Below are 17,181 nucleotides of genomic sequence, written 5' to 3' on the forward strand. Positions count from 1 at the left end.
TTGCCTGGCCAACTATGTTGGTGCCTACCTGAGGGCCCTGGGTCTCAACAGTCCATCTCCTGAAGGTGGAGGGAGAGAGCCCTGCCTCCAGACTTAACTCCTATATAATACAAACAAAATAAAAGTCATGCTCTATAAGGAATATCCTTGTATTTTCTCTCTGTCTTTATCTTTTATAAGTTGATTCAGCTAAAAGAAAGCACTCCTATTGGAATGAGAATATTGGAGATTGAGAGCTTGGAGATGATAGAGAAGGGACCCTTATAAGATTCTACAGGATAAGAGTGGCTTCAATGGGTAATTACTCCTAGGAAGGGAAACTAGACTCTTGAGTTGGACAAGGTCTTTAGAAAAAGGAAGGAAATGGAGTTACTCTTGAGAGATGCAAAATGATTATTGATAGTGAGTTGTTAGGACACAAAGTAGAGGACCTGTATAGGCTGTTATTTGTATAAACTCAGGATAGAGTTCTTTTTGGACTATAGCTCAGTTCTATTTAATATAAGAAACATATTTTTAGCAGCTATAATACAGTGAAGAGGGTACTTTTTAGAGACCCAGTTAAGGACTCTGCTCTCAACTTTTTCCTAGCATCTTCAATGGTACTAATGAAGGCAACATCCCTAAAGCATATGAACTGACAGCTTTGGTTTGAATCTATCATCACCTGGTAGCTCTGTGACCTGAAACACATTTCTAATTCTATTGGTAGAGATAAAGTCCATTTATTAGGGAAAATGACAAATTCAAGAATCAGCATGCCAGGTCTAATTGACAGAGGAGAAACTGGCCCATTAAAAACAGTGGAGTGGTATAAAATTAGAGAATCTGCTAGAGAGACCAGAAAAAGAAGTAAAAGAAGCTATTGTTGCAAACAAAATTACCAGTGAGGTTTCTTGCACACCAGAGTGACATAATGAAAGGGTATTTTAGGGAAATTGATCCATATGTGGGCATCGATTTGACAAGGCAGAATCTACCCTGAATCTGGGCATAGGAATTTGCTGTGAGTAAAATGAAGTGATAGGTAAAAGATTAAACTTGACAGGAGTGGTGGAACTAAGAAAAAAATCAAATAAAGGACCACTGTGGCAAAGATGCTGCAGGACTTGAAACATAGCGAAATAGAGAGTGGAGAAGTCATGGGTGATAACCGGGTTCCCTGTCTAGTGAATGCAAAGAGGAAATCTATTGACAGAAGAAGAAAAAACCTAGATGTCTCTTACTTAGAGCTGGCAATGGGCATAGCCACCTTTGTAAAAATCACTTCAAATTTCTGTACTGAAGTCCCTGGCATAAAGTGAAAAGCCAGGGCTTTGGGATTAACAGACAGTGTCAAATTATTGCCCCATTGGCTTGAAACATTTAGTTATCATTTTTCAGAATTAATTTCCTTGTTTGTAAATGGGATAATTACCCCTACCCCACAAATACATTCCAAGGTTTCAAGGAGATATTTGTAAAGCGCATTGTCTGGGGCTTCCCTGGTGGCGCAGTGGTTGAGAGTCCGCCTGCTGATGCAGAGGACACGGGTTCGTGCCCCGGTCTGGGAAGATCCCACATGCCATGGAGCGGCTGGGCCCGTGAGCCATGGCCGCTGAGCCTTCGTGTCCAGAGCCTGTGCTCCGCAATGGGAGAGGCCACAGCAGTGAGAGGCCCACGTACCACACACACACACACACAAAAAAGTGCATTGTCTGTCATTTTTGAAAAGGTAGTGGTAGTGGTTTATATGATGCATTATGATCTATTCCTCTGTGCCCTGGTTTTTTTTTTTTTTTTTGCGATACACGGGCCTCTCACTGTTGTGGCCTCTCCCATTTAGGAACAGAGGCTCCGGATGCGCAGGCTCAGTGCCATGGCTCACGGGCCCAGCTGCTCCGCGGCATGTGGGATCTTCCCGGACCGGGGCACGAACCCGTGTCCCCTGCATCAGCAGGCGGACTCTCAACCACTGCGCCACCAGGGAAGCCCTGTGCCCTGTTTCATTGTATATTCTTGAACTGATTGCATTATTTCTGAGCTTCAGAACTAGATATCTAACTATTTGCTCAATATCCCATTTTGGATTGCTCAAAAGTACAAAAAATACAGTATGTCCAAGAGTGAACTCCTGATCTTTTCTTAATTTACTCCTGCTAACTGATGCTTCTTTTTGTGTTCCCCTTCTTAATGACTATCACGTCATCAATTGCTCAAGCCTGAAAATAGAGATGTTTTTACTTCCCTCCCTAATACAATATCATCCTATTTGTCTCTCATTTATTTTACCCCCATGTCCACTGAAGCCAAAATAATACAAATCAAATCATGCTACTCCAGTCCTTGAATTTTTCAAGTTTTATTTGACTTTCAGGTTAAAGAAAAAGAAACTGTAACATAGTGTAAAGATCGTTCATAGCAACTTCCTATAATATTACATCCCCCCCTTGTCATCTGAACTACAGTCACACTGTCCATCTTTCTATATCTAAATCATATAATTTGAATTATTATCCCTGGCAATTTTTAATCAACATTATGTTGTGCAATTAATCTGTATTACAGCATGTGATACAGATTCTTTTCCTTGTTGTATAATATTTCATTCTCTTACCATATCATAATTTATCTATTCCACTAAGTGAGGAACAATTAAGTTGCTACTGAATTGAGATTCTGAGGCATATTGATGTTATAAGCGTTCCATGTATACATGTCTTTGGATGCACACAAGCAAGCATTTCTGTATATATAAAAGTATAATTGCCAGGTCATAGGTGCTGCACATATTCTGCTTCAGTAGACACCACCAAATATTTTCAAAAGCAATTATACTGTTTTACACTATCGTTAGCAAAGTATAAAAACTTTCCTTTATCTACAGCCTTGCGAAATTTTGGAATTGTCAATCTCTCCTCTCCTTTATATTCTTTTCCCTCCTCTTTCCCTTTCATTCCATTATTTTCCCTTCTCTTACTCCTTCCATTCCCTCGCTTCTTCCCTCCTTCCTTTTTGCCTCCTTCCCTCCCTCCCTCCCTCCTTCCTCCCTTCCTTCCTTCCTTCCTTCTTTCCAGCTATGCTGGTGGGTATATATTTGTATATCATTGTAGTATTATTTTGAATTGAGAAAAGAGTGAAATTCGCTTTGAATCTTCATTCCTGGGTCCAGCTCCACTTTTTTCTTGAGGACCCAGCGGTGGAAATTTCTTCACTTGGCATTTTCCCAGAAACCCTGTCAGACTTTAACAAGCTGAATAAGATAAATCTTGTTTGCAATTCCTTTGCATTCTCTCTTTAGTCACATCATACATGTAAGTACTTATGCAATAGGTATCAGATATTTTTCTTTATTTCTCATTAAATTGTTCCCATTATAATCCATGCTCCCCAAACCTATTTCAGTAGGTGGTAGAGAGACAATATTTATTATTTTTCTTTCACTTAATGGACATTTATTTCAATGAAGGGATGGGAAAGGAAAGAAGTTTGTGACCCAAAGTATTATACAAAGGAGAAAGAAAGTTAAATCTATAGCAAAATATTTATCCACTCCAACAACTTATAAACATATCTAGAAACAAAGTGAAGCTCCATATAGAGTCAACTTGATAAAATTTTTACTTTCTAGGTTTTAGTTTTCTTATGTATGAATTGAAAGAGTTGGATAGGTTAAACTGTAAGATACATTCCACAATGTTGACTAAAACATTTATGCATAGAGACTGGCAGTATATTTGTAGAAGCTACTGATGAAGGAAATGAAGCTGGGAGGTAAGTACAGGGAGAGCAGGGTTTCTGAGTCCGACACGCTGGACCAGACAATCACAGATGAAGGGAACTGAGGAACAAGAGTGCATCTCACATTCCCCCAAACCAATGAACTTGGGTTGTGCCCTGGGCCAACCTGCTCTCAGAAGCAGGGAAGGCAGGAAGCTGGGTGGGGCTTACAAGGAAGAGCAGGGCTAGGGGCTGCTTACACTAGCTTCTGACACAACTAACAAATACACAAACAGACACCATGGTGCATCTGACTGGTGAGGAGAAGGCTGGGGTCACTGCCCTATGGGCCAAGGTGAACGTGGAGGAAGTTGGTGGTGAGGCCCTGGGCAGGTAGGTATCCAGCTGACAGGCACGCTTAAGGAGAGTGAATGGCAGCTGGGCACGTGGAGACAGAGCAATCCCCTGAGATCCTGACAGGTGCTGACTCCCTCTGTCCTTTTGCTGTTTTCACCCCTTAGGCTGCTGGTTGTCTACCCCTGGACTCAGAGGTTCTTTGAGGCCTTTGGGGACCTGTCCACTGCTGATGCTGTTATGAAAAACCCTAATGTGAAGAAACATGGCAAGAAGGTGCTAGGCTCCTTTAGTGATGGCCTGAAGCATCTCGACGACCTCAAGGGAACGTTTGCTGCGCTCAGTGAACTGCACTGTGACAAGCTGCACGTGGATCCTGAGAACTTCAGGGTGAGTCTATTGGAACCTCATTGTTCTCCATCTTCTTCTTTTTTGTGGTCAAGCTCGTGTCATGGGGAGAGGGCTCAATGGCAGGATGCAGTATAGAATGGAAGAGAGGTATTCTGCTTACGGCACTATGGACTCCTCGGGACCATTTTGTTTATTTTAGTTTATTTTACCCTGTTTGCTCACAACCATCACCTCATCTTATTCATTCTTGTTCTCCTCTGTTTGTTCTCTGCAATGCTTTCTCCTTTTTTAATCACACTTTATTTTCACTGTCTAACTTTAAAAAAAGACTTTCCTTTTTATCCACTTTAAAAAATGTTAATCTAATAATTTCCTCTTATCTCTTCCTTTTGAAGGAAGGAGGATAAAATGTTGTATTGCTTCTTGAAATGGTTCTAAAACATAAAAATGAAAACGTTCTGGGTTAAGGCAGAAAGAGAGAAACATTTCTAAATATAAATTCAGGCTGATATGGAGGGATTCACATAAGTAGCAACACCGACACTTCAGCTACCTTTCTGCTTATACCCTAGGGACACAGTTTGGGATGAGACTTAAATACTCTAAGCTGGGTCCCTCTACTAACCATGCTCTTTTTATCTCTTCCACACAGCTCCTAGGCAACGTGCTGGTGGTTGTGCTGGCTCGTCACTTTGGCAAGGAATTCACCCCGGAGCTTCAGGCTGCCTATCAGAAGGTGGTGGCCGGTGTGGCTAACACCTTGGCCCACAAGTACCATTGAGATCCTGGCCTATTTCTTGGTGACCATTGGAAGACCATATTTCCCTAGATTCTACTTTCTGAACATGGGGAAATAATGTCTATCCTCAAGGGTATGGCTTCTGCCTAATAAAAAACTTTCAGCACAATTTCCTGATTCCTTTTACTCATTTTTTCCCCTAAGGATATGGGAAAGTCCCTGAAGGTCTACAGATAGGGTGCCTTTGTGTCTCATACAAAGAGGTTAAGGGAAATGAGAAAATGCAGGGGGCCATACACAGTCAATAATGGATGAAACTTTTATCTTAAGGTGTAAAAACTGTCAAGAAGATTTGAAATATAGAGAGGATACCGGCATTACAGGGGCTCTATGGGAGACCTGAAACCTAAGACAGAAACTTCAGGTTAATGTTCTGATCCATTTCCAGTAATTACTCAAAAAATAATGTGCTCAAGCAGAGACATAATGATTGCTCAAAGTACTGTTGTGTCTCCTTTTCTCCTACTTCTCTTGCTTGCATGCTGTAGGCAGCAATGCTATACTACATCAGATATTCCTGTTCTAAGGCATAACCTCACTCACTCACTTGCCCCAAAAGACCTCAGAATTAACCCTACCCTCCCTTTTGAGGCAAAGTTCATAGCTCACATATCACCTGCTTACATATCTTTTGACCCTGGTCTCAATGAACTTTCCAGTATTGCCTAAGGAAATCTTTCCATACCACCACCCCCACCTTCACCCACTTTTCACTTTTCTTCCTATCAAGCACACTCACCCTCCATGCTGTATAAGCGTTTCTGCGTATATTGTACTATCCCACGTGACTACTGTGCCTTTTATAATAGGTCCTCCATAGACAGTAAATGTATACTTATTAAATGAAATAATGAATGAATGAATAATTATTTCTTGTCTTAGAACTCCTGGGAGTAGAGGACAATCCAAACAATAGACCATTGCATAGAGTTTCTTTATGTTAATGCACAAAGAAAGTAAACCACTGAGGAAGCATATAGGAAAATAAACCGCTCATCAGACAGTTGCTGTGTCATCATAGGTAATAAAGTATCTATGAGCATTATTTTTGTCAAATGTAACATTAGAAGGATTTCGAGAACCTTCTAACTTATATACATTTCTTTAAATCTATATCATGTTCCTGTTGATTAATTTTAGACTTACTTGACTACCTGAAACAGAACATGTTGCTTCCATCTATAAAAAGTGTTTTTATAATAATTCTGTTTCACTACCAGGTTATAGACAATGCATTACAGTTTACTGTTTCACCACTATATAGTGAATCAACTGAAGGCAGAAGATTTTTTAAGTATTTATTTGTTTCTTCTCAGGTCATTGCACACAGTAGGCACTGAGAACGCTTTTCATCCCAGCAGTATGTTTAAGAGCCACCTGGTTACATCCCAGAAACAGAGGAGCCTCAGGAGGATACTAGGAAGTTTCCTTTCACACTCCTGAGCACAGAAAAGTCATCATAAGAATCAGACATTAGGAGACAAAGAGATTTCCAAAGGATTAGAAAGAGGGTAAGAGAGGCTGTGGGTTTCACAATCTGGAAAGGAGGAAACAAAGTACCATTCTTCCCTCTAAATGGTCATAAAAAAAATATATATATATATAAAGACTTACTACACTCTCTTTTGTTCCTTCACCTCTGAAACTGGTCAATGAATCTAGACAAGAAGTTGGGCCTGAAAATCTCCAATACTGGAGAATTCAGGAGAACATCACTGGGATAAGACTTGGATCAATTTCAAATGATTACTATATACTAGGTGTTGGTGTCTCCACATCGGGAGTGAGGAAGTCAAGGGATGGAAGGAGACTCTGGCAGCTTTTTATATGCTTTCATTCCTTGTTAAAGTGGAGCTTCTGTAAAAGTCTAGGAGTAAAATTAATTCATTAATATTTGATTTCAATTTTATGTGATAATTTACCCAACGGTTATTTCTATTTTCTGCTACCATGTTGCTTTATAGACTATGTTCAGTATGTGTTCATGAAGATGGGGTATGTGTGTGGAAGAAAGAGAGTGGAAAGCGAAAGGAGGCAAGGAGAGAGAGCCAGAGCCAGAGAGTCAGAGAGAGAGGGAAAGGGAGGGGAGAAGGAAGATGGTGAGAGAGAAAGGGAAGTACCTAATACTCTGCATTACGTTCCATAACCATTTTAAAATAAACTAATTTAATGTCAAGGGAATTCAGCGTAATATTCTAGATTATCCATCTCTTGAGCCTCAGAGAAGCGCCCTGAAGGTTTGGCTTTAGGATTTAATGCCTTACATATTTGTAAACTGTTTCCAGACTGAAGCCACGATTCTGCCTCTAAAGATGAACAGTTCCAAATTTAACTTGGGAGAGACTGTCCCTTTGCTCTTGATATGTCAGTACCATAGCCCACTTATGAGGTAAGCAAAGCTAATTCTGAATGAAAATCTGAGCCCAATAGAGGAAATATTATTAAGGATGTTACTAACTGAGACATTAACTCTTCTGTAATAATTAGAATATAATTCCTTTATGAAAGTTATGGTTATACTGAATTTATTGTTTTATAGACAGAAATATGACTTTTTTTCTTTTTAAATGAGTTAATCCATACTGTTCTTAAACTATTCTGTGTGTATGACCTCTGTTTCTATGAGTTCTGCTCTTCATGGAGCATTTTTCTTTTATTTAATTGTATTTATTTAATTTAGTTTCAATTTATGTTGTTATATTTTATTTTGCTTTATTATTTTTGCAAGAATGCCAAAACTGTGGTAAGTAAGATATTGTGTATCTGGGAGAGGAGTAAATAATAACTGCTTTACCCAGAAACATATAGATTAGATTGCTGAAATGGTCTACTTGGGGAATTAAAATTGAACACTAGAGCATGTACAAAAGAGTTCTAAATGAAAAGTAATTTTTGAAACAGATGATAAAACCACACATCTCTGGATAAATGTCATGATTCTCTTGAAGAAAGTTAAAAATCATCCTCTTAATTATATTCAGACTAGGCCCATCTGGTATAGAACATTTGGAATTAGTTAAACTTGACTGACTAGAGTAAAGGAAAAAGAAAAAAAGAAACTCTCTCTAAGGGACTTGTAACATGTGTGTGTGGGAGGGCGGGGGGGCATGCATGTGTGTGTGTAGTGCTCACTGCGGCTGGAATCAAAGTAGAGCAGACATGCTGTGGATCCCTTCACAGACTACAAATTAGCTCACAATGGTGAAGGTGTCAGTGGGCCTGAGAAGTGTTCCAGAACCTTTGAGTGCTGACCTGGATTTGAGCTTGAGGCTCTGAACATACACCATTTATCACACAATTCACTCTTCCTTATATTTGCCTGGTATGTCTGAGCTTTTGATGCCTTATTACAACTTGAAGCCTTGTCCCTGCAGGGTTATGATAATAGAAGGAGAAACCTGTTTAACTCTTTAATCATACCAAGTAGCAACAGTGAAACAAAGCAGCAACTCTTGCCCTGAGACTTGGATGGTGCTGGCTGCCACAGTTGTCCACACAAAAAAAGTGGCTCATAGGCCATCCATGGCAGAGGAAGGCATAAGAAAGAAGACACAACTCCAATAAAGATGTTAAGAAAAAAAAGAAAGAAGACACAATTGAAGAATTTAGGTGTATATGTATACAACAGAATATTACCCAGCCATAATAACAACATGGATTGACCTGGAGGGTATTATGCTTGGTTAAATAAGTCAGACAGAGAGAGGCAAATACTGCATGTTGTCACTTTTATGTGGAATCTGAAAAACAAAACAAACAAATTCATATAAATAAAGAAAAAGAGACTCACAGATATAGAGAGCAAACTATTGGTTAGCAGTGGGAAGAGATGAGAGGGGAGGGTCAGGATAGGGGTAGGGAATTAAGAGGTACAAACTACGATGTATAAAATAGATAAGCAACAATGATATATTGTATAGCACTGGAATTATAGCTATTATCTTGTAAAAGCTTTTAATGGAGTATAATCTATAAAAGTACTAAATAAATCACTATGCTGTACACCTGAAACTAATATAATAGTGTAGATCAACTATACTTCAATTAAAATTAATTAATTAAATTAAAATTAAAATCAAAAGAATTTAGGGAAACCACCTCTGAAAACAGGAAATGGTAGGGGAAGTCTTTAAGTAGGTGCTATTTCTGTCAGTCAAGACGGCAAAATTGTAGCCTTGACAATTTGGCTCTTTAGAGGAAAATATAGACATATTCTATACTATTATTTAGTAAGTTCCATGAGTTTTCCATGACACAGGTTTCCTGAAAAGATATGTCCAAACTTCCCCAGAAGTGGTCCTTTCACGTACATATGCCTGACCTCTGATATCAGGAGTCTGAAATAGGGTCTTGAAAAGAGTACAAATGTAAAACAATGATAAAGCTAATAGAGGCTTCAATTGAATAAAATGAAACTCAAAACCTAAAGGTCAAACCAAATGTGGGGTTGGTTTTTTTGGTTGTTTTTGTTTTTAACATTTAAAACATTTGAAAGATGTCTTTCCCCAGAAGTCAACATGTAAAATTTTTTTCCCAAGGATAGAACAATAGTAAGATCCTCTTTGCTTCAATGTTTTAGAAAAGAATGAATATAAACGGAAAATGATTAAATTCTATCATTTTTACCCCTATAATCTTTTTTGGGCATATAATTTTGCCCTAACCTCCAGATAGCAAAACAAGAACCAAGATTTTCTTACATGTCTGAGAATAATCAGAGTGAATTTGTTCACAAGTGCTCGATGGGGTTTGGGAGAGGTGAAAGGGTTGAGGAATCTTTATTTATCTAGCAATGATGGAGAAAATATTTTGGAAAATGGAGCAATGAAAGTGGGAATTTTATGTATTTCTTTGGAACAATGAGAAATAGAGACGTCCTTTTCTCCTAGCTCACCTAAAAGTTATTTTAGTTGGAGTTTCAGAGCCTTAGAGCTGAAAGGATGAGAGATTTTTGTTAAACATGTGTTGCCAATGATGACAAAGCAGAGAGAAAGGTGATTCTAGACATCAAGGTGCCCGAATCAGGAGATGCTAAGGTAGGAGAAACATGGTGAGTAAAAATCATATGGCCCTTTCCTTACTGAAAGGAAATGAGCATTCAGGAAGCAGGCAAGATGCAGAAGGTAGAGATGAGGAAAAGTAGGGAACATAACTAATAGGGGCACTTGAGATCTTATGCTGAGCTCAGAAATGCTTGCTGCTTTTGCTTTTTTCATTGAATTTTTTAATAGTAAGAAGCAGAACTCTATACTTATAGAGAAGGTTTTCCTGCCTAAGAAGTTAACAGGATTTATTACATGGAGAAAAAAGAGGGAGAAGGAATATTGGAAAAGCTGTACATATAGAGGAATGAATTTTAGTAAAAGAAGGAGCAAACAAACAAAATTATATAGAGAAAATAGAATTATGGGTGATGAATTTAAATAAGAGAAATTGTTATAAACACAGCATTCTTAGTGGCCTAGGGGAGGAAAAGAAATAATCTGAACCCAGGTTACAATGCCTTTCCACATTTTTACCCCTCCTTTTAAATCATGGAGAAGCTTCTCTTTCTCCCAGACCCTTTCCCAGGTCAGTCCAGGAAGAAACAAGTTATATGCCTCTGTTTAGTCTTTGAAAACATTTCTTCCCTCAGGGTGGCTAAAACCTTGGAGTTGCGATCAATTTTTTACTTATTTGTGTTTCTTATTACACTGAGAGATCTCTGTTTTCATCTATGGATTCCCAAACCCTAATAGAGGAATTATCTCACAGGATCTCTCGATTCATATTTCTATTTTTCTATCATTATTTATTTGACCATAAATTAAGAAAAAAATGAATGAGTAGATGAATGAATGAATGAATATTTGTTTTCTTACCAGGATTTAATCCCAATGAAGAGAAGAAATGAGATACATACTTAGAACTAGGGCAGAGGTTTTATCCTTGCTGTCCTTGTAATAATTTTGCATATTCTGAAGGCACAGGATATGATCCATCCATAGAGTCTTAAGTGGAATCACAGTGGGCAAATCCCTTCCACATTCTGGACCTCAGCTTCTTCAGTTGTGTACTAAGAAAATAGAGGAGGCAGTCTCTAAGAGATTACTACACTGTGATTCTAAAAATTGTACAAGTAAATTTGCCAAGGATGATGATTTTAGTAGCAATTTGTATTGCTGGAATGAGTGGGACCTGGAGATACCCAGAGAGAGGGCTGAAGGCCTGGACTCAGTGGAGGAATGCTAAGGAGATGTATGGCTCTCATCATTCAAGCCTCACCCTGTTGAACCACACCCCAGCATGGGCCAATCTTGTCACAGAAGCAGGGATGGCAGGAGGCAGGGCTGGGCATAAAAGGAAGAGCAAGGCCTGAGGCTGCTTGCACTTGCTTCTGACACAACCGTGTTCACTAGCAACTACACGAACAGACACCATGGTGCATCTGACTGGTGAGGAGAAGTCTGCCGTTGCTGCCCTATGGGCCAAGGTGAACGTGGAGGAAGTTGGTGGTGAGGCCCTGGGCAGGTAGGTATCCAGCTGACAGGCACGCTTAAGGAGAGTGAATGGCAGCTGGGCACGTGGAGACAGAGCAATCCCCTGAGATCCTGACAGGTGCTGACTCCCTCTGTCCTTTTGCTGTTTTCACCCCTTAGGCTGCTGGTTGTCTACCCCTGGACTCAGAGGTTCTTTGAGGCCTTTGGGGACCTGTCCACTGCTGATGCTGTTATGAAAAACCCTAATGTGAAGAAACATGGCAAGAAGGTGCTAGGCTCCTTTAGTGATGGCCTGAAGCATCTCGATGACCTCAAGGGAACGTTTGCTGCGCTCAGTGAGCTGCACTGTGACAAGCTGCACGTGGATCCTGAGAACTTCAAGGTGAGTCTATGGGACCCTCAATGGTCTCCTTCTTCTTCTTTTTTGTGGTCAAGCTTGTGTCATGGGGAGAGGGCTCAATGGCAGGATGCAGTTTAGAATGGAAGAGAGGTATTCTGTTTAAGGCACTATGGACTCCCGGGACCATTTTTTTATTTTAGTTTATTTTACCCTGTTTGCTCACAGCCATCACCTCCTCTTTTTCATTCTTGTTCTCCTCTGTTTTGTTCTCTGCAATGCCTTCTCCTTTTTAAATCACACTTTATTTAGAGTGCTTAATTTTTAAAAAAAGACTTTTTTTTTTATCCACTTAAAAAATGCTATCTAATAATTTCCTCTTATCTCTTCCTTTTGAAGGAAGGAGGATAAAATGTTGTATTGCTTCGTGAAATGGTTCTAAAGAATAAAAATGAAAACACGTTCTGGATTAAGACAGAAAGAGAGAAACATTTCTAAATATAAATTCAGGCTGATATGGATGGATTCACATAAGTAATAACACTGACACTTCAGCTACCTTTCTGCTTATACCCTAGGGACACAGTTTGGGATGAGACTTAAATACTCTAAGCTGGGTCCCTCTACTAACCATGCTCTTTTTATCTCTTCCACACAGCTCCTAGGCAACGTGCTGGTGGTTGTGCTGGCTCGTCACTTTGGCAAGGAATTCACCCCGGAGCTTCAGGCTGCCTATCAGAAGGTGGTGGCCGGTGTGGCTAACGCCTTGGCCCACAAGTACCATTGAGATCCTGGCCTATTTCTTGGTGACCATTGGAAGACCATATTTCCCTAGATTCTACTTTCTGAACATGGGGAAATAATGTTTACCCTCAAGGGTATGGCTTCTGCCTAATAAAGAACTTTCAGCACAATTTCCTGATTCCTTTTACTCATTTTTTTCCCCTAAGGATATGGGAAAGTCCCTGAAGGTCTACAGATAGGGTGCCTTTGTGTCTCATACAAAGAAGTCAAGGGAAATGAGAAAAGGAAGGGGGCCATACACAGTCAATAATGGATGAAACTTCTATCTTAAGGAGTAAAAACTGTCAGGAAGATTTGAAATATAGAGAGGATACTGGGATTACAGGGGCTCTATGGGAGACCTGAAACCTAAGACAGAAACTTCAGGTTAATGTTCTGATCCATTTCCAGTAATTACTCAAAAAATAATGTGCTCAAGCAGAGACATAATGATTGCTCAAAGTACTGTTGTGTCTCCTTTTCTCCTACTTCTCTTGCTTGCATGCTGTAGGCAGCAATGCTATACTACATCAGATATTCCTGTTCTAAGGCATAACCTCCCTCACTCACTTGCCCCAAAAGACCACAAAATTAACCCTACCCTCCCTTTTGAGGTAAAGTTCAGTGTTCACATACCACCTGCTCACATATTTTTTGACCCTGGTCTCAATGAACTTTCCAGTATTGCCTAAGGAAATTTTTCCATACCACCACCCCCACCTTCACCCACTTTTCACTTTTCTTCCTATCAAGCACACTCACCCTCCATGCTGTATAAGCGTTTCTGCGTATATTGTACTATCCCACGTGACTACTGTGCCTTTTATAATAGGTCCTCCATAGACAGTAAATGTATACTTATTAAATGAAATAATCAATGAATGAATAATTATTTCTTGTCTTAGAACTCCTGGGAGTAGAGGACAATCCAAACAATAGACCATTGCATAGAGTTTCTTTATGTTAATGCACAAAGAAAGTAAACCACTGAGGAAGCATATAGGAAAATAAACCGCTCATCAGACAGTTGCTGTGTCATCATAGGTAATAAAGTATCTATGAGCATTATTTTTGTCAAATGTAACATTAGAAGGATTTCGAGAACCTTTTAACTTATATGCATTTCTTTAAATCTATATCATGTTCCTGTTGATTAATTTTAGACTTACTTGACTACCTGAAACAGAACATGTTGCTTCCATCTATAAAAAGTGTTTTTATAATAATTCTGTTTCACTACCAGGTTATAGACAATGCATTACAGTTTACTGTTTCACCACTATATAGTGAATCAACTGAAGGCAGAAGATTTTTTAAGTATTTATTTGTTTCTTCTCAGGTCATTGCACACAGTAGGCACTGAGAACGCTTTTCATCCCAACAGTATGTTTAAGAGCCACCTGGTTACATCCCAGAAACAAAGGAGCCTCAGGAGGATTCTAGGAAGTTTCCTTTCACACTCCTGAGCACAGAAAAGTCATCATAAGAATCAGACATTAGGAGACAAAGAGATTTCCAAAGGATTAGAAAGAGGGTAAGAGAGGCTGTGGGTTTCACAATCTGGAAAGGAGGAAACAAAGTACCATTCTTCCCTCTAAATGGTCATAAAAATATATATATATATATAAAGACTTACTACACTCTCTTTTGTTCCTTCACCTCTGAAACTGGTCAATGAATCTAGACAAGAAGTTGGGCCTGAAAATCTCCAATACTGGAGAATTCAGGAGAACATCACTGGGATAAGACTTGGATCAATTTCAAATGATTACTATATACTAGGTGTTGGTGTCTCCACATCGGGAGTGAGGAAGTCAAGGGATGGAAGGAGACTCTGGCAGCTTTTTATATGCTTTCATTCCTTGTTAAAGTGGAGCTTCTGTAAAAGTCTAGGAGTAAAATTAATTCATTAATATTTGATTTCAATTTTATGTGATAATTTACCCAACGGTTATTTCTATTTTCTGCTACCATGTTGCTTTATAGACTATGTTCAGTATGTGTTCATGAAGATGGGGTATGTGTGTGGAAGAAAGAGAGTGGAAAGCGAAAGGAGGCAAGGAGAGAGAGCCAGAGCCAGAGAGTCAGAGAGAGTGGGAAAGGGAGGGGAGAAGGAAGATGGTGAGAGAGAAAGGGAAGTACCTAATACTCTGCATTACGTTCCATAACCATTTTAAAATAAACTAATTTAATGTCAAGGGAATTCAGCGTAATATTCTAGATTATCCATCTCTTGAGCCTCAGAGAAGCGCCCTGAAGGTTTGGCTTTAGGATTTAATGCCTTACATATTTGTAAACTGTTTCCAGACTGAAGCCACGATTCTGCCTCTAAAGATGAACAGTTCCAAATTTAACTTGGGAGAGACTGTCCCTTTGTTCTTGAAATGTCAGTACAATAACCCACTTATGAGGTAAGCAAAGCTAATTCTGAATGAAAATCTGGGCCCAACAGAGGAAATATTAATAAGGAAGTTACTAACTGAGACATTAACTGTTCTGTAATAATTAGAATATAATTCCTTTATGAAAGTTATGGTTATACTGAATTTATTGTTTTATAGACAGAAATATGACTTTTTTTCTTTTTAAATGAGTTAATCCATACTGTTCTTAAACTATTCTGTGTGTATGACCTCTGTTTCTATGAGTTCTGCTCTTCATGGAGCATTTTCGTTTTATTTAATCGTATTTATTTAATTTAGTTTCAATTTATGTTGTTATATTTTATTTTGCTTTATTATTTTTGCAAGAATGCCAAAACTGTGGTAAGTAAGATATTGTGTATCTGGGAGAGGAGTAAATAATAACTGCTTTACCCAGAAACATATAGATTAGATTGCTGAAATGGTCTACTTGGGGAATTAAAATTGAACACTAGAGCATGTACAAAAGAGTTCTAAATGAAAAGTAATTTTTGAAACAGATGATAAAACCATACGTCTGTATAAATGTCATGATTCTCTTGAAGAAAGTTAGCAATCATCCTCTTAATTATATTCAGGCTAGGCCCATCTGGTATAGAACATTTGGAATTAGTTAAACTTGACCAACTAGAGTAAAGGAAAAAGAAAAATTAAAAAACTCTCTCTAAGGGACTTGTAGCATGTGTGTGTGGGGGGGGCAGGAGGACATGCACGTGTGTGTTTAGTGATCACTGAGGCTGGAATCAAAGTAGAGCAGACATGCTGTGGATCCCTTCACAGACTACAAATTAGCTCACAATGATGAAGGTGTCAGTGGGCCTGAGAAGTGTTCCAGAACCTTTGAGTGCTGACCTGGATTTGAGCTTGAGGCTCTGAACATACACCATTTATCACACAATTCACTCTTCCTTATATTTGCCTGGTATGTCTGAGCTTTTGATGCCTTATTACAACTTGAAGCCTTGTCCCTGCAGGGTTATGATAATAGAAGGAGAAACCTGTTTAACTCTTTAATCATACCAAGTAGCAACAGTGAAACAAAGCAGCAACTCTTGCCCTGAGACTTGGATGGTGCTGGCTGCCACAGTTGTCCACACAAAAAAAGTGGCTCATAGGCCATCCATGGCAGAGGAAGGCATAAGAAAGAAGACACAACTCCAATAAAGATGTTAGAAAAAAAAATAGAAAGAAGACACAATTGAAGAATTTAGGTATGTATGTATACAACGGAATATTACCCAGCCATAAGAACAACATGGATTGACCTGGAGGGTATTATGCTTGGTTAAATAAGTCAGACAGAGAGAGGCAAATACTGCATGTTGTCACTTTTATGTGGAATCTGAAAAACAAAACAAACAAATTCATATAAATAAAGAAAAAGAGACTCACAGATATAGAGAGCAAACTATTGGTTAGCAGTGGGAAGAGATGAGAGGGGAGGGTCAGGATAGGGGTAGGGAATTAAGAGGTACAAACTACGATGTATAAAATAGATAAGCAACAATGATATATTGTATAGCACTGGAATTATAGCTATTATCTTGTAAAAGCTTTTAATGGAGTATAATCTATAAAAGTACTAAATAAATCACTATGCTGTACACCTGAAACTAATATAATAGTGTAGATCAACTATACTTCAATTAAAATTAATTAATTAAATTAAAATTAAAATCAAAAGAATTTAGGGAAACCACCTCTGAAAACAGGAAATGGTAGGGGAAGTCTTTAAGTAGGTGCTATTTCTGTCAGTCAAGACGGCAAAATTGTAGCCTTGACAATTTGGCTCTTTAGAGGAAAATATAGACATATTCTATACTATTATTTAGTAAGTTCCATGAGTTTTCCATGACACAGGTTTCCTGAAAAGATATGTCCAAACTTCCCCAGAAGTGGTCCTTTCACGTACATATGCCTGACCTCTGATATCAGGAGTCTGAAATAGGGTCTTGA

General features: G+C 38.8%; 1 protein-coding gene across 1 annotated transcript; it reads left to right on the top strand.

The window, feature by feature from the left end:
* The first annotated feature begins 3,981 nt into the window (after positions 1 to 3,981).
* LOC308620786 (uncharacterized protein) lies at positions 3,982 to 12,933 on the top strand. The gene is made up of 7 exons (XM_081240689.1): positions 3,982 to 4,092; positions 4,221 to 4,443; positions 5,057 to 5,182; positions 7,489 to 7,592; positions 11,561 to 11,713; positions 11,842 to 12,064; positions 12,678 to 12,933. The coding sequence occupies exons 1-7, from the start codon at positions 4,001 to 4,003 to the stop codon at positions 12,804 to 12,806; spliced, it is 1,050 nt and encodes a 349-aa protein (XP_081096815.1). The 5' UTR covers positions 3,982 to 4,000; the 3' UTR covers positions 12,807 to 12,933.
* Positions 12,934 to 17,181: the final 4,248 nt, after the last annotated feature.

Source organism: Mesoplodon bidens (assembly GCF_964165515.1).
Source record: "Mesoplodon bidens genome assembly, chromosome: 7".
NCBI lineage: Eukaryota > Metazoa > Chordata > Mammalia > Artiodactyla > Ziphiidae > Mesoplodon > Mesoplodon bidens.